General features: G+C 39.8%; 1 protein-coding gene across 5 annotated transcripts in view; it reads right to left on the reverse strand.

The window, feature by feature from the left end:
• The window catches only part of UBR3 (ubiquitin protein ligase E3 component n-recognin 3), a 108,159-nt gene that overhangs the window by 47,404 nt on the left and 36,034 nt on the right, over window positions 1–24,721 (reverse strand). For 3 of the 5 annotated variants that reach the window (XM_063116408.1, XM_063116409.1, XM_063116407.1), the window contains exons 20-27: window positions 23,477–23,618; window positions 22,036–22,140; window positions 20,575–20,748; window positions 20,355–20,387; window positions 17,565–18,025; window positions 12,905–12,993; window positions 5,413–5,562; window positions 4,373–4,506 (exon numbers count right to left, since the gene is read on the reverse strand). In XM_063116408.1, coding sequence (XP_062972478.1) covers window positions 4,373–4,506; window positions 5,413–5,562; window positions 12,905–12,993; window positions 17,565–18,025; window positions 20,355–20,387; window positions 20,575–20,748; window positions 22,036–22,140; window positions 23,477–23,618 — 1,288 coding nt within the window. The remainder of the gene's footprint in view (window positions 1–4,372; window positions 4,507–5,412; window positions 5,563–12,904; window positions 12,994–17,564; window positions 18,026–20,354; window positions 20,388–20,574; window positions 20,749–22,035; window positions 22,141–23,476; window positions 23,619–24,721) is intronic. The other 2 variants (XM_063116411.1, XM_063116410.1) reach the window with 1 other exon arrangement.

Genomic DNA, 24,721 nt, shown 5'->3' on the forward strand with positions numbered 1-24,721 from the left:
GTAGTAATGGGGGACATTCATTACCATGATATCTGTTGGAGGACAAACTCTGCCAAGCATAGTCTCTCCAGGGAATTCGTGACTTGCTTTGATGACAAGGTGGAGGACGGAATGAGTGGATCAGCCATCCTTCTCTTGATTCTGAGCAATAGGGAAGAGTTAGTTGACGAGGGGAAGGTAGCAGGAACTTCAGAGGAAAATGACCATGTAATGCTCAAGTTCTTGATTTTAAGGAAAACTAAAACTGAATGTAGTCAAATGTGTATCTTGAACTTCAGAGCAATGATAAGCAGGATTCCATGATAGGAAAACCTAACAAGAGGAGGACTTCAGAGGGAAGGGGATTCCTAAAAAAAAGGGGGAATACTAAAGGCTCAATAAGAAACAATCTCTATGATGCTAAAGCTCAGAATGAGCTGAGGTTGCTGAGGGATGCTAAGGACAAAAGGAGCTTCTTCAGATACAATCAAAGTAAAAGGAGCACAAAAGTAATGGTAGACAAGTTGTTCACCAAAGATGGCAAAATGCTGACAAGGGACAAAGAAAAGTCTTTTCCAAAACAGGATCTGACTTCTCCCACAACAGGATCTGTGTCCCATCTGGCATATGTGACAAACAGGAGTAGAATTGCAGCTTGAGGTTGAGAGAGAGATGGTCAGAGAACACTTAAGCAACTTTAAATGAGTTATAGAATCATAGAATAGCAGAGTTGGAAGGGGCCTACAAGGCCATTTAGTCCAACCCCCTGCTCAATGCAGGAATCAAGTACCCAAGTCCAGATGAATTGCATCCTAGGGTGAAATGAGCTAACAGATGGACTCTCAGAACCTCTATCTATTTTCTTTGAGAAATCCTGGAGAATGCGTGAAGTACCAAAAGACTAGAGTAGGGCAAATGTTATCCCTATCTTCAAAAAGGACAAAAAGCAGGATTTGGGGAATTACAGACCAGCAAGTCTGAAAACAATTAACTGGGCAGATACTAAAGTAGATAATAAGGAGCTCAAACTCGAGGCACTTTGACATTAATGCACTAATGCATTGGAAGCCAGCATGGATTTGTCAAGAACAAATCTTGCCAGGTTAATCTTATTTAATTTTTCGATCAGGTAACTTCCTTGGTAGAGTGTGGAAATGCTGTTGACGTAATGGCTGGGTTCATTCAACATGCCAAGCCACCTTGCGAAAAGCCACAGTGGGTTGGTTGTTCATAGAACAACCCACAGTACGCCTGACAGTACACTCCACTCCTTCCCCTCAGTCCTCCAGCTGGCTCTGGCATGTATCACAGGCACCTTTGTGGCAAAACCCATCTTGTTCAGGCACCCTCCCTTCTCCAATCACCAGCCCCTTTAGTTCAAAGTGGAATAGGTAACTTACAAGGAAATTGACAATGCAAGCCTGCAGATAAGCTAATTGGAGCACAGTTGCCAAAGTCCGGGGTGCGTGGGTGGGTGGGGGGAATGCAAGAGCAGAAGGTGCACCAAAAGGGTAGGATAGTATTTCCCACTTGGCAATAAAATCTTCTCGCTATTAAGTGCTGAACTGACACTTGTCCATGTCCTCCTCCTTTCCAGAGTCTCCAGCAAATCCAGAACAGGGGGATATTCCCCCTTTCCCCGCCCCACTTTTTACCGCTCCTGCTGTGGGTACTGCGGTTCAGGGGAAGGAGTCAATATCTCCCCTTTCTGGATTTGCTAGAGACTATATACGTACACTGACTATACTCTAGGCTTGTTTGGAAATAGAATTGAGCTTTTGCTTTCAATGATGTATATGGCTTCCATTTTATTTCATGCAAAAAAAAAAATTAACAAACAAGTAAAATTATCCCTTAAAGCCTTCTATCATAATTGACACTACAGTAATAATGCCTACAGTTAAGGTAGTGCTGATCTACAACAGGATTTTTTTTATTGCTTAGTTCAGCTGAACAAACTATTCAAGGGATTAACAAAGGTTTGTTTTTATGCCAATAGAAATTTAAGGATTAATTATTTCCTGCGGTGACCGTATGGGCACAGTAATTATCTAGAAAGCTGAAAGAAAGCAAAAACATCTGCTTCAATTAATATCTGAATTGGACTACATATTTCTCAACTAAAACAGAAATACTGTTATTTTATAAAGCAGTTATCTTGTTTCCCAAGGACAAAGGACACCTAATCGCGTCAGAAAGAACAAGTCTTCTAGCAATATTTGCCATTCCAGAACATACAATCGGCCAGTTCACATAGCACAACAGCCCATTGTGGATTAATTTACCTGTGAGGAGCTGTGGCATGTGTCAGCCACCATTATGAATATGCAAGCAATGGCACCCCACCGTCTGGGGCTTGCATATCCATATTATTATTATTATTGTTATTATTGTTATTATTATTATTATTTATTTATATAGCACCATCAATGTACTGGACAGCGCCCACCAAGGGTTAATTAACCCACAGTGGGCTGCCATGTTGTACCAACCAGGTTATTGTATCTATTTTTATATGAAGATGGAATGTTCCATTAGTAACACAATGCTCCAACAAACTAAAACAAAACAAACCTACGTTAGCAAAAGCACATGTCTGGGCATGACAAAACATTACAAAAACTGCTACATGGACAAGGAGTACAAATGAAAACCGTATCTTTTTCAGATGACCAATATCAGAAAATATAGCCCAAGATGTTTGTAGTGAATAGCAGGCCCCAGATTTGTTCCTGCTCTCCTGAACAATCAGATAGGAAACATTCTAGGAAGTGGTGATGGTGAAAAGTTCCGGGGTTAGCCCTCTCATGAGGCAAGGTGAGATTCTTGCCTCAGGCATCTGGTTGGGGGACAGTGGCCGAATGAGCCCTGCCCCCTCCCACTACTACCACCACCACCACCACCTCCTGTTGCCATTTGCCATTCAATCAGAGGGGAAGCTTGATGCCATGCAGCCAAGGAGTACCCCTCCTGGAGCACCAATGAGGGTAGCAGAATTTACTACTGCAGCGACAGCTGCCCCGTGGAGAACTCAGAGTTGGAGAGCAGCAACACCCACATCTCCACTCCACTTGAAAGACTTCTGTTCCAAGAGCAAAGCTGCCCAAGGAGTGCCTATTTCCATAGAGGGGAGGTAAAAGCAGCACTGGCACAGGCATAGTTGGGCTGCTTGTCTGTCTCTCTTTCTGTGCTTACGTCTCATTTTCTCCTCCTCCTCTACCCTGTTCTAAGATGTGTGTTGTTTGGATACAAAGTAGTAGTAATTCCGGGGGCCAAAAAGAGCTGTTCACTTTCTCTTCTAACAGTGGTGCAGATGAGATTATTCTCTCTCTGCTTCCTAGCAGCAAAGACTTTTCTTCTCTGCTTCTGTTTCATTTTCAAGTCCTGGAATCCCCGTAGTCTAAAGAGCTATTAAGTTTCCTGTCCCCTTTTGCCCTTGCTTTCTCCTAGAAATCGGAATGCAGCCTTCATATGGTGGGTTCTCCTGAGATCAAACTTTCACAATTCTGCATATATACTACACCAAGAGTGGGATTTGGAGCACAGGTGAATTCCCATTTCATGGGAGATGTAAAACCTGTGAAAACTTTGCAAATAGGTTTCAGGTGTGCAGGAACTGCACAGGAATCTCTTATGTCACTCCTGTGTGCACCAGTTGCTGGGGAACATGGGCCAGAGGGTGCTGTTGCACCATGTCCTGCTTGTTGGTCCCTGGCCAATGGCTAGTTGGCCACTGTGTGAACAGAGTGCTGGACTAGATGGACCCTTGGTCTGATCCAGCATCAGGGCTCTTCTTATGTTCAAACAAATATATATTTAAATTTCCCATCACCAGTATCTTCATTTTGCAAACAAGATGTTAGGTTTAGTGGTGAGTCCCCAATTAGCAGATGGTGAATTGGAAGGGGGGGTTCAATAATTTTTTCAGGGGCCCAATTTTGTTGCTGAAGCTATGACCAAGCTAGCTTTTTAAAATCAGTTTTTAAAAGAAAAAGAGTGTTCTGGTAAGCATAACTGCATTCCAATAGCATCAAACCTGTGGTTCGCCAGAACCCTAATTGTGACATCTACAGATACTGAAGACCATCCATTTAACTTCATGGCTGAGCAAGCATTTGAACTTACACTTCCCAAAATGAACACCGTGTACAGTCAATGACACTAGTTCTCACAGTTACTATTTCAGAATCGGAGACATTATCCAAACCCTTAATTCCCGTGGAACCATTGTAGCGATATTATAATTTTAAATATGCCAAGAGTATCATTTTGATTCAACAAAATTGTGACTACAGAAATCACAGTATCTAACCAGAAAAAGTAGCTGCTAATGCAATTAAATACAGTCAAATAAATGAAATGCTATCACACTGTACTGCTGCAAGCAACATACATCTTTAAAGAACTGCTGTAAAGTCGCAAGTCGTGCTTCATATACTGTTGCACATGTGTCCCAAGGATATATCTGCTCCTTTTCAGACGTTGGCAGCTTCGTAGGTTCAGTAGTATTGCGGCATTGACCTAAAACTGCAGAGAGAAAGAATAAGATATCTGCCGCATAGCAAGAAAGAGAGTTAAAGTTCACCCTAGGTAATTCTATTTTTTTTTATTCTTCCAAGTCAGATAAAGCATCTGGTGCCCACTAATGGTCAAAAGTGGTCAAAGAATTGACTAGAAGGATTGCATTAGGAAAACCATCTGAAGAACGAGCTATACTATACAAGTTGCTAAATATTACATTTTGCTTTAACAAACAGGTTTTTATACTCATGCAAAAGCTTAATATAGGGGAGGGAGAAAACCTTCCAGGCCCAAGGGCCACATGCAGTGCTGGGTTGTGAGTAAGCTGTACATGTGCATGCGTGCGTGCATACACACACACACACCTGGGGTGGGGAGGTTTAAACCTTCTCTCCTTGCCCACTGAGATAAAGGGATGGGGTTATGAGGGGGGGGGAGTTTAACACCCCATCTCTAGTGTTCTTGACTGGGAAAACAGCATTCTGTTCCCCGCTCACCATCTGATGGATGATTAGCCGGGCAGTGGGAAAAAGTGGGCCTCACAGGGAGCAACCAGGGTTGGCCATATGTGGTTTAACCTCTACCATGGCTAGGAAACTGGACAGAAAGGAGGCAGATACTGCATGTGTTTCTCTCTCTCTTAGTTTATTTTCATGGGAATAGAGAGATAATATTTCTCAAAATACATACTATGGAATATATTATTAAATCCAGTATACAAAAATAAAAGGCTGGAGAACTTATCCATGTGTGTATATGGGAGAGGGACATATGTTCACCCACTCCAGACTCTTCTAGCTCCGTTGAAGTACAGCAAACACTAATTTTCATTAAAAGATTGTCTAATATACAGATACGTTCTTCAGCTCAGTAAACAGTTTATACCATGAAAATCCACTTATGAAGCCCTACCTGAAGAGGCCTGTAAGAGCACAACTAATCCTGCTGGCCGCTCTTCTGTGGAAGGGCCGCTCTGTCCACAAATAACACAATCATATACAGCTTCAGAAACATGCTGTTCTGCTGTTGCTATCTCCATAGCAATATCTGCATCTGGCGACTCTAAAGATCAGAGGAGGAACAAGATAAAAACACTCTCATATGGAAATGGTTAAATTGAAGCCATTGTACGTAATCTGAACCATTACAAAACATATTTATTGCTTTTCCACTGGAGAATGCACCGCATGTTTAATTTTACTAACACAGAGCTTAATGTCCCTGCTAAAATAAGTATGTTCTTTGTAACATTGGATGGCAGGACAAGCATCTTCTTTTTTACTGCAGCTAATGACTGGGAAGCCGCTGCATATACCAATTTTGCAATCTGAGCAGCTGCAGCCCAAGAGAAATGAAAAAGAAAACTAATAATAATAATAATAATAATAATAATAATAATAATAATAATTTCTTACTGAAGGAACGCCTCCTCCCATATGTACCTACCCGGACCTTAAGATCATCTACAGGGGCCCTTCTCCGTGAGCCCCTGCCAAAGGAAGTGAGGCAGGTGGCTACTAGGAGGAGGGCTTTCTCCGCTGTGGCACCCCGGTTGTGGAACGAGCTCCCCAGAGAGGTCCGCCTGGCGCCTACACTGTACTGCTTTCGTCGCCAGCTGAAGACCTTTTTATTCACTCCGTATTTTAACACTTAATTTTAACTTAAATTTAAATTATACTGTTTTAACTCTGTATTTTAACCTTATAATCAACTTTGCTGTGTGGTTTTATCCTGGTTGCGCTTTTTATACTGTATTTCGTAATTGTGTTTTTAACCTGTTGGATGTTTTTTGTGGTTTTAATTTTTGTGAACCGCCCAGAGAGCTTCGGCTATTGGGCGGTATAAAAATGTAATAAATAAATAAATAAATAAATAAAATAAAATACCCGCCTCTCCATTCTGATCGAGGCGGGGAACAACAATAAATGATAAAATACGTAATACTCAATTAAAACATAATATACATTGTTAAAAGTCTTCTACATCCCTAACTTATTAATTAGCCTTATTAATTAGTCCTGATGGCTGTATGCTACATCAAGGATCGGAAGCAACATGCCTATGCACACCAGATGCTGGGGAACTTGGGTGGGAGGGGTGCTATTGCACTCATATCCTTCTTGTGGGTTTCCTGTGGACAGCTGGTTGGCCAATGTGTGAACAGAATGCTGAACTACATGGACCTTGATCTGATCCAGCATTGGCCCTTCTTATGTTCTCAATCTATGGTCTTATTTTAGGATTGGCTGCAGAAATATCTACTTCTGAGCCAAAACAAACATTACTTTAAATGTGTGTCTAAAAGCTACATCTTTACTCCTTTTCCCGCCATTTTCACGCTAGTCTCAGCATGGGGCCCCTGATCTGGACCATAGCATGAGGTATAAGTGGGAGCTTTTAAAATCCGGATGCAGGACCAACACCAAATCTAGCATAAAAATGAAAAGTTTGTAGCTGCTTGAAACAGATTTAAAGTAATGTCTGTTTTGGCTTCACACTTTAACACAGCCCACAGAAAGTTTGCCATCACGTTAAATGAGCTTTCATCTGATGCATGCAACTATCACAGAATAACACTGTAGGAGTAAAAATCTAAGGTTAATAAACGTAATTAAGCTGATCTCCTGTTGATTCATGACAGGCTCACACTTCCTGTCTATATCTCGGTTCCGAAAGATATGATTTTTCTGATGCTGAGAAGAACTGAGTCGTTCACAGACAACACAGTTACTTTATAAACTGATGCTCACAGAATATATTTTAAAACATTTATTAGCAACAAGCAAAAATGTATTTAAGATGATTATAGAAAGAAATTGATACCATGATATTTATTGAGGGGGAAAAAACAGGGAAAGAGAGCAAGACAAAGTATAGTGTCTGTATTACCAACTCAGCTTTCTGCTAGCATAAGTTAACTCTGGCTGGGAACAACCCTACTCAGTATTTTCATTTACTTTTATAAGTTTACACTTGAACATGATGTGTGATATGATTAGCTTTGGTACTCTTTTAATCCCCTTTCTTCATATTTATTCATATTTGCTGACCTTTGTTTTTACTTCTATAGTTCTATAGAAATTTCCCAACTTGTTCTCTGTGGTTTAGACTTATCTGGGGCATGAAGCTTATAGAACAATTTTTTTTCCTTCATAATATTCTCTTTTCCACAGGTCAAGCTTCCTACAAGTAATAGGTCAAAATCAAACTTTGGTTCAGACAGACTTTTAGTTAGTTTTCTTTGATATGCCTGATATAAGCATTGCCGTAAAATTGCCTACAACACTTTTATATTTTGGAAAAGTGATACAAATAAATATTAATTTACTCTCTGAGATTTAGGTGATAAGATAGCACCCATTGGCTTATCTCCGAGCTGTCCTGCAGTGAAGTTAGTGCAAACATCTTTGTGTCACATACATGAGGCAAAGTATAAACCCTGTCACAGTGAGGGTGCCATTTTCATTTAGTTTTGTAATGGCAATGCTCCAAATAAGAGGGAACTCATCAACCTGAAAAAATCCAGAAAAAAACTAGGGAATAAAGGTGAAAGAGTGTGTCCTCTATAACCCTTACTAAAAAGGATTAGAGAATCAGGGACGCTTGGGCCTGCTGCAATTCTCCAAACTTTACTTCAAAGCTCAGTTTGGCTTGCTCCTTTTCTCATTTGCAACCTGTTTTTCAGTTCATTCTAATTAAAACATTTGTGTACTTTTCAAAAGTTGCTCACTGTTCAAAACTTGTGCATTTTTCAGGTGAAAATTTTGAGACCAAGAAAACAAGTTTGAGAATTTGCTAACCTTTTCAGAAAACAGGCTCTCCCATTCGAATTTGTGTTCACTATTGCCAACAAGGTATTTTTGAGTGATTTGTAAATATGAAATTCTCATACATACATACCTACTAGTAGTTACTGACAGTGTATAAACTTTTGCCACCACCTAGTGGCAGCTAGAAAAACAGCAGTAGATTTTGTTTTTGTTGGGGGTGTTTTAAAGAAAGTAATACGGTACATGAACAAAAAATCTTTTTCCCTTTTATTATTGAAAATTCCCACATACATTGTTCTCGAAGAAACTAGGCATAATTTTATAACAGGAAAGCAAAGCTTCTCGTATGTTTGATTTAAATAATGTTATTAAGAAGATTATCCTTTTTCTCTACTGAATACTTTTTAAAACATAAAGAATGTTTTCTTAGTGGGTATTGAAAATAAATAAATGTGAACGTTAAGGTGACAGATTCAGCCACACTGCCCAACTCAGTCTTCAGCATACACAATAGCTATGTTGTTAAAAAAAATAGAAAAAATATCTGTATACAAAACAATAAAGTTTTGTGTTAACCATTAAATCTTGTTAACCTTTTCATTTATAGTTTTCACTGTCATATGGAAAGAGCAGTCAACACTGGGCATTCACATATACAATAAATGGAATAGATACAATCTAGCAAATGTTAAGCCAGGGATACAGAACTTCCAGCCTGCAACCCTAACGTGGATTGCGGAGATTCCCCATCTAGCCCACAAAGGGACATTTCCACAAAGCCCTGCCCATTGGAGGCTAGCGGAGAGAGGAATTCCCAGTTATCTCTGATTGAGAAACAGAGTGGGGTACTAAGGGACTGTTATCTCCAAAGACTAATTGGAAATAACCATGGAGAGTTGGCTTCATGAACCTCTCATCATCCAACTTCGTATGACAAGCAGTGCATGAAGGCCAGGATTTGGCCAGCCTTTTGAGAAGCTGCTCGTCACTTCTGTTTTCAATTAATAATTTATGTCTGAACCTAAAACTCTAGCTTGTTTAGGATAAAACAACCCAAAGTCAACCCAACAATTGCACATCATTAAACAACCCACAGTTTCTGGATTTCCATGTCACGAAATCACTCAGGAATGGGACATTCCTGGATTAACTGAAAACGGAAGTCGTAAGCAGAGGGTGTACATACACCCCACTAATTTCTGGATTAAACAACCCAGGTATCAGCCTTGTCATGTGAACTGTGTCACTGAAATCAATGGGAGTTGAAAGTACTTAACATTGCCTCAGTTTGTACTTATGTAGTACTATGGTAATAGGACTACATGCTACGTCAACAATAAGTGAGCCATGTCTGTTGTTCAGTCTAGCAAAAAAAATCTGAACTTTAAACAAGCATCCTCAAAAATGAGAAATTGCAACAGCTACATTAAATTGATTAAATCAAGCAGTTAACTAAAACTGGCATAAACCATTGAAATATTCTTAGTGTTATGACGCACTGCAGCAGCACACTTACTTGACATTTATTATAGATTTAGGTTTTGGAGCAAATACCAAAATTCTTGTGTTATTAAATTACACCAATTCCTTCCCCTGCCCCGGCCAAGGTTTCAAAGTCACAATAATACAGGCCTAAATAAATAATTTAAATACCTCTTTCTTTATACATGTTCAGCAGATAGTTACAAAGACCACAGAAAAAATTAATACTATCTAGGCCTAACTAGGAAGCTACAGCAGCTCAAAAACAAAGTTCACAAGCATTATTATTAACTGGAAATAGTGGTTTCTGTGCACAGGCTTATTTTAAGAGAGGTGAACATTCTCAATTGTCCACATATATAGGGCCTGTTTACACAAAACACTAACCTACACTCAACCATGAGTGAACCATGAGTTGTTTGCTGAACCATGGGTTATTGTGCTGTCTGAACGGGTGGCTTGTTAACCACACACTGTGGCTTATTTTCTCGAACAAACCACCTTGAGAACCCATGTTTTGTTGTTGGGATGGTTAACAAACCACCCTGGCTGCGTTCGGACAACATGGTAACCACCCTGAAGAAAATGTGCTACATTCAGAGAACATGCTAACTCACAGTTCAACAAAACAACAACCCATAGTTCAAAACAACCAACATCCAACCATTGAGTGTGGGTTAGAATCTTGTGTGAACAGCTCCATAGTCACTTACTTGCCATCATACATTTTCACCATGTACCATTATTAGAACTACTTGGCATTCTTTCAGTACTACAGGAAAAATAAAAATGAACAGAACTATCACCACTAGCCATTGTTGCTTTTCAGCCAGCTAATAACAGATGATCAAGAACTGTGAATAATTTTTATGGGCAGTACACCTAATTGCACATAGAAGCTCTTTCAAGAACATCTAGCATATAGTATCTTTTTTTAAAAAAAAAATCAAACCAAATACTAGCCAGCACTGGATTACTGGAACTAACCTTGACCATCATATCTGATGTTTTGTATTTCTACACCTCCGCGACTTAAACGCTGGAAACAGGTAATACCCCAACATGCTAACTAGAGTTTACAATCTGTAACTGGAAGCAACACTGCTCTTGCAGAACACTGTGTGTCAAGGTAGTCCCCAAGCGCTGAATCAACTATCAGAATGTTAATATCTTTTGCCCTAACCCAGCATGTGTATTCTCAGAAGACCAGTAAAAGCTAATTTATTTTCCTATAAAATTCAGAAGCTGGAGGTGTTGGAAAACCTGTGTCACCTTGTTATTAAAAGCAACCCACCCCTGCTCCCAACAACTCCTTAAAAGGCATTTGCTTCAAGGACTGAAAGGTAGTCTGCTGAATCACACTGTGTTAATACAAAACTGGAAAAACAACATTACCCACTTTTCAAAAGGATGCTCTACATGAATTCTCAGAGGAATTGTAAATTATTCCATATCAACGTTTGCAAAAAGAGTATCTCAAAATATCTCAAGTGATAAAATTCTAAGATGTGGCAATTCTATTTGCAAGAAAGCAGATAATTTTGATGGTTCCTAATCTGGACTGAATGTGTATTTCTTCACCTTATACTATACATGGCAACAATAAGATACAAGCTGATCACTCATGTGATATTATTTATATATTTAATATTTATCCTGCATTTCTTCCAAGGAACTCATGATGATGTAGCTGAATTTCTCAGGCAGTTTCTTGTCCAGGCAGTAACCAAATCCAACCCTGCATAGACCTGAGACCAAGACCATAGTGACTTTGCTGCAACCACTGCATTTTCAAAGAACCATGTCACGGGAATCTCCTAGTAAATATGGATTATGTCCTCCTTGCCTTGCCTACTTCACTGCCAAAATCACTTCTATTTGATATTAAACTCTGGATCTACCTGGTAATTTGAGGGACAGAACTTGGAGCTTGGGGGAAAAAATCATGGTCTTGCGTATATGGGTCAATTTGAACAACTACTGCCCAGCAAAACTAATTTATTTATTTAAAGATCCTTTATTTATGTAAAGTATCTATACCCTACCCTTTAATAGAATTTTCAAGATGATTTACAAAATACCAGCCCAAGAGATGATGTAACCACCTGCAGATTGGCCCCATGCCCATCCTGGTTGGTAAAATCCGGCTAGAGGAAATAGAACCTGACTGGATGGTGTTTGTCCAAGAAGCCACCTGTAGAACTCCCTGCTTAGCTGCAAAACCATCTCTCACCTCCCATTTCTGAGTAGTAGAATAGGTAGTTGCCTTGAAGCTTCAGATGCACCTAACAATATCAGATACCTGGACATTTGCCAGATAACTGGACATGATGGGGATATTTTCTTTGTGGTCCTGTTTTGATGCTTGGGAGAGATCAGAAGAAATTGAATCTTGCCAATCCTATTAAATCATCCAGCCGTATTTTATTCTGAGTGTTAAGTGCAGGCAACACTACTGAGGGCCGGGTCAAGTATTCATTAAGCCATCCTAGAGTGGTTCTGCCCATTCCTAGTAGGGGATCTGGGGGGCCCTGTTTGCTCATCACACCCTCAGAAACTTCAGTGAGGACCCAGGGCTCCATCATGTCATCCTCCTCTTCCCTTAACAGTTTACCGTGTGCAAAAAGCTGCTGGGCGAGTTTACATGCAGGTTTCGAGTGGAAGATTATAGCTACCATTTGTTATGTACCCCAATCAAAGTAAAACTCAGCATGAACCTTATTTTGAAAGAGTCACATCCAGATTTATGCTGGATCAACTGTGTCGAACTTCCCCAGCCCCTCTTTCCTACAGCAGTCCCTCCAGCCCCCTAAAAATTCTACACAGAGAATGGACACCCTGTTGAATGGGGTGAGCTGTGGTGTGGGTGGGCAGGGGGATCCCCCATAATAGGCAGATGGAACCTTCCACTTCCTCTTGCAGGATGCAGATCCTGGATACAACCCAAACAGAGTGCCTATTCTCAAGGTTAAAAAAAAAAGCTACTTGAGTCAGTTGGGTGTCCTAAAATGGAGTCCAAGGGGAGGTTGTTTCTTGTTCCCCTCAATCCAAAAGACTGTCTTCTGTGCCCCTAGGTACAGTTTATTCTTTTAGCTGCATTTCCAATCAGCCTGAGAACTGAGCTACACATAAAACAGGGAATAAAATCTTACCAACATCCATGGCAGTTTCCATAAAGCTCTTCTGCCTTGATGCAAATTCAGCCAGCAACTTTTGTTGCCTCTCCCTGGCCTTCTGTCGTCTAGATGAAAGAGAAGAAGGTGGACAGTAATGAAGTAGTTACCTTGGCATTTATTCCTATGGTCTGTTTTTAGATTGGAACAGTACAAGCAGCTCTCAAATATTTTTATAAAATTTGAAAGGTGTTTTTTTTTGGGGGGGGGAGGTATGAATTGCTAATCTCCCAAGTCCAAAAGCTTAACTATATAGGGTTTGAAATTCCTTCAAACCCAGTATAACACACCCATTTCTCTCTACCTCTTTCCCTTCCAACTTGAATCCTAACCAGCTATACCCAACCTGGTGCCCTCTAGAGGCCTTGGATTGCAATTCCCATCACACACAATGTAATTTAATCTAAAACACACATGCAACAACATTTTGTGTGATGCTGTCAGAGGGTTGAACTACTTGCAGAAGGGGGAAGCACTAATATTGTAAGAGTAAGGTGAATTTATTTTGATTCTCATTTGATCACTTCTCTGTAATGCAGTTAATTTTTTATTTTTATAAATCATACCATTGTATCCAGGAGTTGATCTTCAAGTTTTCGATGTAATTTTAATAGCCCTGTCACAGCACACTTACTATATGACAAGTGCAAATGAGTACACAGCTAAGCACATTTTAGTGCCATATAGGCATCAGGATGTATTAAGAATTTGAGGCAACTTTCATAATAATGATTTTTCCGCCCCTCCCAGGAATCTCTCTTTGCTATTCCTTTGCTAAACAGGCGAACTGTAAATAGAGACCCATAATAAGGAGACACAAACTGACAGATTCAGTACAGCTCAGTAATTTTCCGCAATGGCCCAAGGGGCTCCACGCAGAAACGGGGAAATATTGTGAAGCAGCTCTGCTAAATTCTTCTTCAGCTCTATGTCTTTGTTTCTATGGCAACGACTTATGTGGGTGATGCCAAGTTTGCCTTTGCACAATGGAGAAACTAGAAAATAGGTCATCATTGACTGCTCACAGCCTGCTCAATCTTCATTACTGTAAGACTGGACTTCCCTTCCCTCCAAACTGAGGCCATGCGAAACAGCTTAATTACTAATTTAGATCCATCTTCATTTCGGACTTACACAAGAACATATGTACTGAGCTCACCACTCCCCTCCCTGTCCTCTCTTGTCAAAGATTTTGCAAGCATCCTCATTGCCTCTGTTTCCAAGGCTGAGGCAGACCATACTGTTGTTTATGGAGCCAAAACAAGGCTCCCCTGTACATGGATGGTAGCAGCCCGCTTGGGCAAACTCCATGGTTTGCAGAAGAAGATAAGTATTTTTTTTTAAAAAAAATAACCTAAGTGTGGGGACCCCAAAACTGCCCAGTGAGGACTGAGTGTGGTCAGTGGCCATGGGATGTTGGCTTGAGTGTTCGATGGGGGTGGAAAACCAAGGGTGCTGGGGGAGAGCAAAACGGAATTGAATGACTGGAATTCTGAAGAGAAGCACTCAACACTGCAAAATTTTGTTGCAGGTCCCTCTTCTTTCTCACTATTTAGAATCTTTTGTGCAATACCTTTATGGCAACCCAGTTTGTTGCTGCACCATGAATGTTATTTCAGAAGCCACGTGACAGATTGAGGGTCAGTGTGGTTCTGCCCCATGCAAGCATTGTCCCAATTTCCAGGAGGAGCAATGCTGGTTTTGGGAGGAACCGCATGGGCTCCTCCCAAGTGTCTTTTGATGTTACCTTTACAATGAGGAAAACCCATTCACACATTGCAAAGGAGGAGGAGAGTCGTTGTTTGTTTGACAATGGAGATTTTGGCAGAAAGGCAAGATAATAAATAAATAAATAAATAAATAAAGATAGCTGCTAGCCAGTGGGATGAGGTATTTGTGCTTGCCTCACCACTCTTGTGAAGCAGAGGGTGCTTCATTACCTACCAGGGACTATTCCTTAAGATACCAATTTTCTGTTTCAAGTATATGCTAGTTCAAAAGGTGCTCAGGCATTTTTACTTTACACTGGTGTTTTTAGCTATTTTTTTTACTAGTCATGTTTTGATGTGGATCTGAATATATTATTACAAATTCACACTAAGGAAGCCTTCTTCCTTTCTCTCCTTTTTATATTGCAAACCTCTCACATCTTTTACTGAGAACCTGTCAGGATCGGCTTCAGCCTCCTTGGTGTGTATCCTAAATTGGACTCAGAACTTGAAGCAGCAGCAGATGAGCTGAAACAGGAGGCGGGGGAGGAAATTCTCCAGGAGATTTTCCAGGAATCAATGAAGAATATTCTCAGGAGCTTATCAGACAGAGACCCAGGCTCATATTCCTGTCCCTGGGAACTCAATCTTGTCAGAGGGGAAGGAAACATTCGAACTGACATATCCTAGAGTCCACAGCAGGGTCAAGTAGGTAGAGTTGAGAGGAGGTGGAAGGCGTCTGCTAGGTTAGCCACTTGCCAGAGGTTACAACTTGAAGACACTCCCTGACAGAGGGCTATGGTAAAAACTTGTGGGACACTGTCCATTTAGTTGATAGACAACTGCCTTGCTTGTTAGGCTAATTAAGCTTAGAAGTTAACTCCTAGTATTCATACCTCCTTCAGGTGTGAAGAGATGTCAATTTACTGAATAAAGCTTTGAGAACTACACGGTAGAACTCTTAATTGTCTCACATCTTGGCGAGAGGGCTTGGAATCATGACAGAACCAATTCAAACATGATATCCCTCACAGTCTAGGTAGAGGCTGCCAAAAAATGCTATGGCAATGCTCCATGTGTGGCCACAACTTTTGAAATCCAGGTGCCATGTGGCTGTCCCCAAATTCATACCTGACTACCTGGAAATTACAGCACTGGCATGGCAGGGGAATCAAGAAGGGGGAACATTTAGCTTCACTGTTAGCATAGTGAAGAAGTTAATATTTTCAGTTTCACTCCTGTCACAAATTCACAAATTTGCATCTCAAATCATGGAGTATGTTCATTTTTTTCTAACAGAAATAAATAGCATCTAAGTCACTTCCTATCTGCTACATCTTGGTAAAACCAAAATCACACTTCCATTTACTAGTGAGTTCCATGGAAATTCTCATTTTGGAGTACTACAAAAAACGAATAGGGCACCACTGGTTGCTAATATACATTCAAGTGCTGTGGAGGTGGATCTCCAACCAGAGTCCCAGCAGTCAGGCTCCAGCACCTTACCTCTTGCATCACCAATGCTCTGTTCCAATTGCAATGCTTGTAGATTCAGTTCTAGGCTTAAATGTCAATGTCTTGGTTGAAGAACATCCAGTAGAATGAACCAAGGGCCAACTCCAACGTATTGGGCCCTATGAAGCCCAAGCCTCTGAGCCAGGCCCTTAGTCTGAGCAAATCCTCTCTAATGCAAGGGCTCAGCTACCTTGGATCTTGACTTTTGCTCGCCTTTGACTACATGCTGCCTTCTGCTCTGTCCATTCCTCTGCACTTGCCTGATTTCCGCCTGATTTCAAGCATGCACCCACTTCTGGCCCATTTGGATGGACAGCCAGCTGTCCAAGTCTGAAACCTGATGGCCCAGAGGTTGCTGATAAGACTTTACGTGAACACACCTTTCTATATGCCTACATTTGTACTGCATCTCCATTAGTCCAGTATTCAACAACCTTTTCAGACTCAGGACTCACTTTTAGCCCAAACATGTATTTGTGGGCCTATTCTTTATTTTTTATTTTTTTGTACCATGACTTTGATGGTAGCAGTGCACTTTAGATCACATATTGACCAATTAGTGGGGGCCTAACCCACAAGTTAAAGAAGTCCAGGTCTAATCCATTCTAAGCTCCACAAGTCTTCCATCACTCAAAATTTATACACGTCAAGCAGTTCATTTTTAAATTGGTTCCTTAACAATGGGACCACACAATGAAGTGTTCCATTTACAAAATTTAAAATTCTCTTGACTAATATAGAAAGGAGTTTCCAAAGACGCTAAAAGCAATTGTATGAGGACAGATATTGTACACAGCACTCATCCTAGATTCAAAATTTTACATTCCATATAGGTGTGCAATTACTATTTTATGGAAATTTAAATTCAGTAGGTCTCCTCAGATCCCAGAGAGCTGCTCTAGTGATGGAAATATATTTTTAAAATACCAATGCATTTTTTGAAAAATTGAGTTTTTTTCTATTATGAGAAAAATTAAAGCTTATAAATACTGGTAGGTTTATTATATAACTTGCAAATCCTGGTTAAATGGAAATCCTGGTTAGTATTAAGGTCAATTCTAACATACCACTTAAACTGTTATGAGCAAGGAGGGGTGACATTTGCTCCCAAAAGGAAAGGGAAAGCATGCAACTCAATGGCCGATTCCTGATCTCTTAGCCATGGTTAACTTACAGCTAATATTATATCCATGATAACTCATTGTGTTCACTACTAGATAAGCCAATGCTCAAAACTACTGCCAACCAGAGCTCTAAAACCATAAAGGTTCTAAACATGTAGAGAATTTTCAAGCAGAATAAATGTAGAAGCTTTCAAATATAGAATGTTAGAAGCTTTCTAACATAGAATATAGCTAGGTATTCTTATAAGATCACGTATTGAGGTAATTTCTCCCCGCTATACCATAAATTACCTTTCTTCTTTGTCCAAAGTTTTCTTCTCTGCTGGACTAATCTTTTTTGGTGGTACAGGTGGAGTCACTTTTCTACATATTTCCTCAATGATACGTTTGTTCAGTCTGCTTTGAAGAGCTGCTTTCAATAAAATCCTTTCTACAGCTGTCATGCCATCCCCATGAAAATACTTAGGGTTTTCGTGTTGAATTAGAGTTTCCATGTCATCCAGCCAGGGAGGATAGTAAGAGTTTTGCTTTCCTGACAGTTTATGATGAAGCTTAACTAGCAAAGATAATATGCTTTCCTTGATTTCCAAGATGGCTGTTGTTAGCTGGGGAGTTGCACCCGGAGCAGACCATTTCATCGAAGTCTTGGGTCGAACTGCCTGACTTGCTTCAGTAGTATTACGATTAATGATTTCCTGAAATTTCTTTCTACGTTCTGCAACCAAACTGAACACTTGTGCCGTCCCTGAATTCTTAAGGAAAAAATAAAATATGTATATATTAGATAGTAACCAATATTTATATAGTAAAATTGCTATCCAAAATGTTTTAGCTCCCCCACCCAAAAAAAAACCCTTGTTTAAAACAAGTCTCCTTTCCTATTTACTTGTGTAAAAATATTTATTTATTTATTTATTGCATTTTTATACCGCCCAATAGCCAAAGCTCTCTGGGCAGTTCACAAAAATTAAAACCATTTAAAGTATAAAACAGTATAAAAACTGTTATATAACTGATATCAAAAACAAAATAAAAGCACAACCAGGATAAAATCAGCAGCAGTGCAGAAATACAAATTTAAAATACAAATTTAAAACAGCAAAGTTAAAATTAATTTATAGACCGTTAAAATACTGAGAAAATAAAAAGATGGGAATAATTAAACGGATAACTTAAAAATTACTTCCACATTAAAAATGAATGTTTCCCTAAGGTTGATTGAAGCAGGTTTGGACATGCAAACAAGCCAAGTTAAACTGAACAAACCATGGTTTAGCGTTATATTCAAACTCAACCGTTACTAGCAGTTAAGTCTAACCAAGTTATGGTCAGTCTCAGTGCAGATTTAAAGGTTAACTATAGTCAGGGCTGGTGTCAATATCTGGCTTCCTTGGGCAGTTTGCAGGGCCCACTTCTGCCACCAGTTGGCTGGGTCTAACAATCATTTAAAATTCCCCCAACATAGCAGCTTCAGGACATTGTGAGAAATGTAAATGGCATCTAAAGCCACCACCCCCAGTGTTGCTCTGAGTGTTGTTGCAGCTGCTGCTCACTACTACTGCCAGGTAAGCCTACTCAGATCCATCAATGGAAGAGAGGCCCATCAGGGGGCACTTTGCCCAGGGCCCCCTCAAACCTGGACTCTGCCCATGATTAAGGCCAGTGGAGGAAGGACTGGGAGAAATTAGTATTCTAAAAGGCAGGGACCAAATAATCCCACAACCTGCTCCCAATCATTTATCATTTAACCTTTAAGTCATTGGGAGTTCTATATTTTTTAATATTCCCATATGTATAAAACGTTCAGCAAACAGTAAAAGGTCTGATTTTTTTTCTAAACAAGTAACAGACTTTATTTTTAATAGGAATTTGATCCCCTTTGAAAGGTTGGTAAACAATTATAAAAGTAGAGGTTTCACTGTGGACACTTATTTTTTTATAAATTTGGGACCTGGGGCAGAATCTAATGGAGTGCTTACATCCCCACAGATTCCTTTCCACTCCGCCAATTCCCTTCTGCAAGTGGTGGGTCCCGCCAATTCCATTACCCAAGTAGAACCCACCACTTATGCAAGGGAGATGTAGCGCTTTCCAGGGGAAGCCCCAAAACAAGCAGAAATACTCATTTCTGCTCCTTTCCAGTTGCCCCAGAAGCACTAAGTCAATGCTGTGCAAGTGGTGAGGGCCGCTTGGAGAACAGAATTGGCGGGGCATAAGAGAATTAGCAGGAATATAAGCACCCCATTGGATACTGCCCCTGGTATTTCCAGATGTGAAGAACATATTATGTTTTCCATTTGTTAAAAAGCAACTACTTACAAAACTGCATGCCTGATATTTCAAAACGTTTTTAGAACTTAACGAAGCACGTAGCAGATACTTGAATATGAAAGCTCCATTTCATATAGTGACTTTTTCACAACTACAAATCCTGTACCACGATGAATGTAAATACCTTAGCATCACTTTGTCTTTAAAAATAAACGACTAAACTAGAGTATTTTCTTTCCATTTAGAATTTTCTTTTATGCTAATGAAATACATAGTAGTGCATACTCAATTCAGTATGTGAAAATGAGCCATGGCTAGGCTCTTCCCCACCTCCCCAGCCAAGAAGGTGGCAGCCCCATTACAAATTAGCTATAAATCATTTAAACAAGTTAATGATGTGTTCACAAAGATGAATCAACCAGCCATTTATCATTCCATTTTTAAAAAAAACAAGATGGAAGGGCTAAGCTTATTGAGAATGCTGTAGCTAAGAGCAACATTATTAAATGTTAGCAATAACTGCAGCAGAAACCCACACACACTCAAACAAAGCAAGCCAGTATTTATTCCACCAATAGGCTAGGAATTCTTTTAAAAAGACAGCTACCTCTGGCACATGGCATAAGGAATTTGGAACCAAATACAGTATTGTCACGTTCCAGGCAAGGGACCTTTTAACACAATCATTAGAAATCTACAAAGATGACCATGTCTCAATAATATTCATGAAAAGATTGTGGAATTGCAATAAAGTTAGGATCAGCACAGTGAAAGCCATATTGCCAGAATAAAAGATACACGCAAGACTACCTCTCTCTGAAGTCCTTTAGACCGCCTTGGATTCTGGTGAGTTGGAAGGGAAAAGGATGGTATTAAAAAACCCTAAGAAATTATATACAAGACTTGTAGTATCAAATATGGACAAATATACCTTTATTCAACCCTATAAATGCAAAAGATTTAAAGTCAACAGTGACTTAAAAGACCATGAACTGCTGTAATAATCCACAGTGAGAGAATTCACTCTTACCTGAGAAGCTGCTAAGCCATCAGAACTCGTACTTGCAGGCGGTTCTCTTTTCACCTCTGGAGCTGTCTCTGGTACTCTTACGCGCACGTAGTTGATGAAGTGACGCATATTAGACACCAAGTTATTCCCTGGAAACCAACTATCATGGCAGCGTTCTTGTCCTCCCATTGAATCCTGGTGGATCAGCCATTACACATACACAAAAACAAAAAACAAGCCATCAACGTAACAGGATATGGTTAGCGCAATCCACGCTCATGACGTTGCATTCAGAACACAGTTGAACATGCCTAAACACACTAAGAAAAGTTAACGTGTCAACTTCAAAAAAATAATGCAGAATTAAAGGAGGATTCCTTTTAGACATATAGTTATAACACTAAAAATTACAGTTCAGTCCAATGCGTATTTATTTGAAATGTGTAGAGTACTCTGAGTACTTGGAGAAAGTAGTCTATACAAATAGGTGGCAATCCTATGCCCCTTATGCGTCATATACATTCTCTCAATAACCTTTATAATGAGAGTCTTGTGAAGTACTGCTATTCCTGTATAACACCTGGTGAGTGGAGGCTGAGAGAGCTTGCCTAAGGCCACTGCATAGGCTCACAACCAGTTGAGACTTCATGGCTCACAGCTCATTTTGTAGCTGCCATGCTTATTAGCTCTTCAGCAGGGTTATTCCTTGGAGTCCATCCACCCAAGGCAACTTACAAATCAAAATAAAGCTCTAAAAAGACGATATATTATCATCCTATATACTAATGCCCAATTCAAATCTTCCACTGCTGATAGAATTGAAGCCGAAACCACATCACAAGATTAGATGATACACACAAAAGACCTATTTTAAGAGGAGGGTATTCTAAGGAGTTGGAACACCCACCACCACACCACCACCACCAAACAGCTCCACAATAACTCAATGTCAAAAAATGTCTGCTAGCTGAGTAAACTGAGAACTAGATGAGAAGGGGAAACAGAATGGAATAGCTAGAAATGCAGACATCAACAGAGAATGCAAAACAAAAACAAATCAAAAACCAAAACAAGAACACCATAGCTGGGATTGGAACAAGTGTGTCCACCCACAATACCCCACCAATAAGTTAGAAGCAAAGAAGAGAGTTCTTGTTCTAACTCAGTTCTTATTTAGTGTGAAACATTTAAAAAGTGCAGGGAGGCCAAATGACTGCTGGGGGAGGGGGCGTTAAATGTACTTTTGTATGTAACTTTTGCTGGAATGGTCTATTGACTGCAATAAAATTGTTGTTATTGACTGCTGGGGGGAGGGGGAAGAGGAAGGATTTAGGGGAGAAGTATGGAATGGAGAGGCTGGAACCCTGAACAGAACCACTGCACACTGCAACATTTTGTTGCAAGGTCCCCACTTTTTATGGACAAAATAAAGATGTAGATATAATATACAAAACACATGAAAAGGTTTTTGTTAGCACTTACTTCTTCATCAGATTCTTGTTCAGGTGAGTTCTCTAGTCCCAATTCAATCAAATATAAAACCATGCAAAGGACATGTTCAGACAGGTTTTGATGATCCATTAATATCTAAAGCAAAAGTCAAAATTACTTCCCATTTTTTCCTCCAAAGGTTTCCATTTTAGACTTAGAAAAACAAAACAAGATATTATTTCCATATCATCTAATGTTAAGTAACAAAAATATCTCAAAGACATGGAAGGGAAGGTGCTATAACTATTTATCCATTATGGTTAAAAGAGGGGGGACTTCTCATTTAGTATTTAAACAGACAAATCTCACAGACACAACTAGAAAATCACGTTGTCAGAATATATATGCTTTCATTTTTTAAGGAGTTAATTAAAGTACACACAACACAGATTCATGGCACCTAACATCAAGGTTTTTTAAATTCTACTCAGTCTAGCTACTTTAATTTCAGCTTGTACAGCTGAAAAAGGAAATAGGAAGCTTTCTAACAAGGCAAGACAGGATTAAATAGCTTTTTAGGACAGTATTTCCCCCACTGATACTTCAGCATAAATGTATGCATTTATGTTCCATTTCTCCTCAGAAGAATAAAAATAGGGGAAATGTTACCTCGCTTAGGATGCTATGGTCTTTGAGAGGGTGTTTCAGGGCCATATAATATTTTGGACGTCTCTCTCTGAGAGTGGGTAGAGAGGTCTATCCTCAGAGGGGGAGATGTGACATTGGTAGAGGCAAGAAGGGGGCATTTCATGGGTGTATCAGGGGAGGATCAGGGAAAGGCTTGGATATGCAGAATCCAAAGCCTTCTCATTCCTCCTGCATGCCCCCAAAACTGATAGGGCAGCCCTGGAGCTGGAATAAATTAATTTCTTCCCATTAGAATCAATGGGAGGGAATTTGGAAGGTGGGGCAAAATGGCCCCCAAAGGAAAAAGTAATGTTGCTGCTCCTTCCCTTCCCTTCCCCCTTCCCCCCTCCCAGTGTGAGCCTGGGTGCACAATGCAACATCCTTCACAAAGGCATTATTAGGCAAAGTGGGGAAGATCTTTGAATTTCAAGGTCCTAAAAGGGCTAGTTCACACAAACAGTCCACACCAGCTTATTTAAGCCATGATGAGCTGTGGCGCATGCAGACAGCCATTTTGAATATTCAAGCCATGACCACAGATTGTCATATTATCTGGATTTGGTGTGGGTGGGTTATGTGAGGGTTAAATAATTGTTGCATAACCCTAAAACAAGCCATGGGTTATGCAAGGGTTTTTAAGCCTTGCACAACCTACCCCCACCAGTTTCAGATGACAGAACAAGCCATGGTCACAGCTTGAATATTCAAAAGCTGCCCAGCAAGCATCACAACTTGCTGTGGCTTAAATAAGCCATGGTGGGCTGCAGTGATTATGGAAACCAGGTTAAAATCTATTCAGCAGTACCTTGTAGAGTAGAGTGAACAATACAATGTGCAAAGTTTTGCAGTGCAAGAGCCTCATGAGTCCTTTATAGCTTGGGTGCAAATGTGTTCGCTTCTTGTATGGAGGCCAGGGGTTCCCATGAACTTTCCCACTCTGTTTTAAACTGTAAAGGAAAAGAAAACACAGATAATCATTAAATGCCAAGGAAGATAGAACAGAGAATAGTAGTACATTAGAAATATACATCTAGCTTCATGCCACCTCATCCCCTTTTAGCAGTTATGCCACGAATATTGACCATTTTGAAAGTCAGCTGCTAATTATTCATTCACTAGCAAAATGCATTTCAGTATGAGGGCAGGGTGGAGAGAGGTCCGATATGTTCCATATTACAGACAGAACTGTGTTAGCAGGCTATGTCTGTGTATCCCTTGTTTTAACTAACAGGTGAGGAAAGAAAAACAGAAACAAGGAAATGTAAAAATACTGAAACTTGTATTTTGTTTTCTGATCATATCTACTGATGATAAATTCTTATTTCAATAATATTGAAAGAAAAGGTTGTTCTACTCTTTACTTGCGAATGAGAAATAATTATAAAACTGAACTTGGGCAACTTTCCCAGTTGTTAGTATCTTTGGAACAGTTAAGGATGCAAGAATTGGTGGAGGAGGGAATGGAAGAGTAAGAAAAACAGAAGTAACTCAAAAGATTGACTTCCAATTTGTTTTTACTTGGCCCCAAAGAACACATTACTCAATTCACTACAAAAAATGAAAAGGTTATGTATTTGTTAACGATGGCAGGCAATACATCATTTTGACATGTCACTTCAAGAAACTAAAGCGGGAGTGGGGGGGAGAGACACTTAAAATTAGAAGTTTCACCAAATTTGCCATACCCGTACCAAATACAGGATGAATAATAATTCTTTCAAGTGAGCGACTTGACATAATATATAATTGGAATAATTTTTCCCTGACTAATTGAGGCAACTTGAGTATTCATCATCTTTTTAAAAATATATATATAATTTTTTATTAAGCATTTTTCCCCCCAATACAGAACAACCCTTCCCCAGTCAAATAAACATATTGTTAAGCCGATTACTCCCATCTCCTTTTTAAGGGGTATTCACACCAATAGTTTTCCCAGGCTATGTCTTAGAAAAAGCTGATACAGTTTGCAATACATCCTGTAGAGATTCATTGATTACTGCTTCACATCTTGGTTTGGATGCAGGAAAGAGAATATCAGGCTATAATA

The sequence above is a fragment of the Elgaria multicarinata genome, chromosome 2 (assembly GCF_023053635.1).
Source record: "Elgaria multicarinata webbii isolate HBS135686 ecotype San Diego chromosome 2, rElgMul1.1.pri, whole genome shotgun sequence".
Classification (NCBI taxonomy): Eukaryota; Metazoa; Chordata; class Lepidosauria; order Squamata; family Anguidae; genus Elgaria; species Elgaria multicarinata.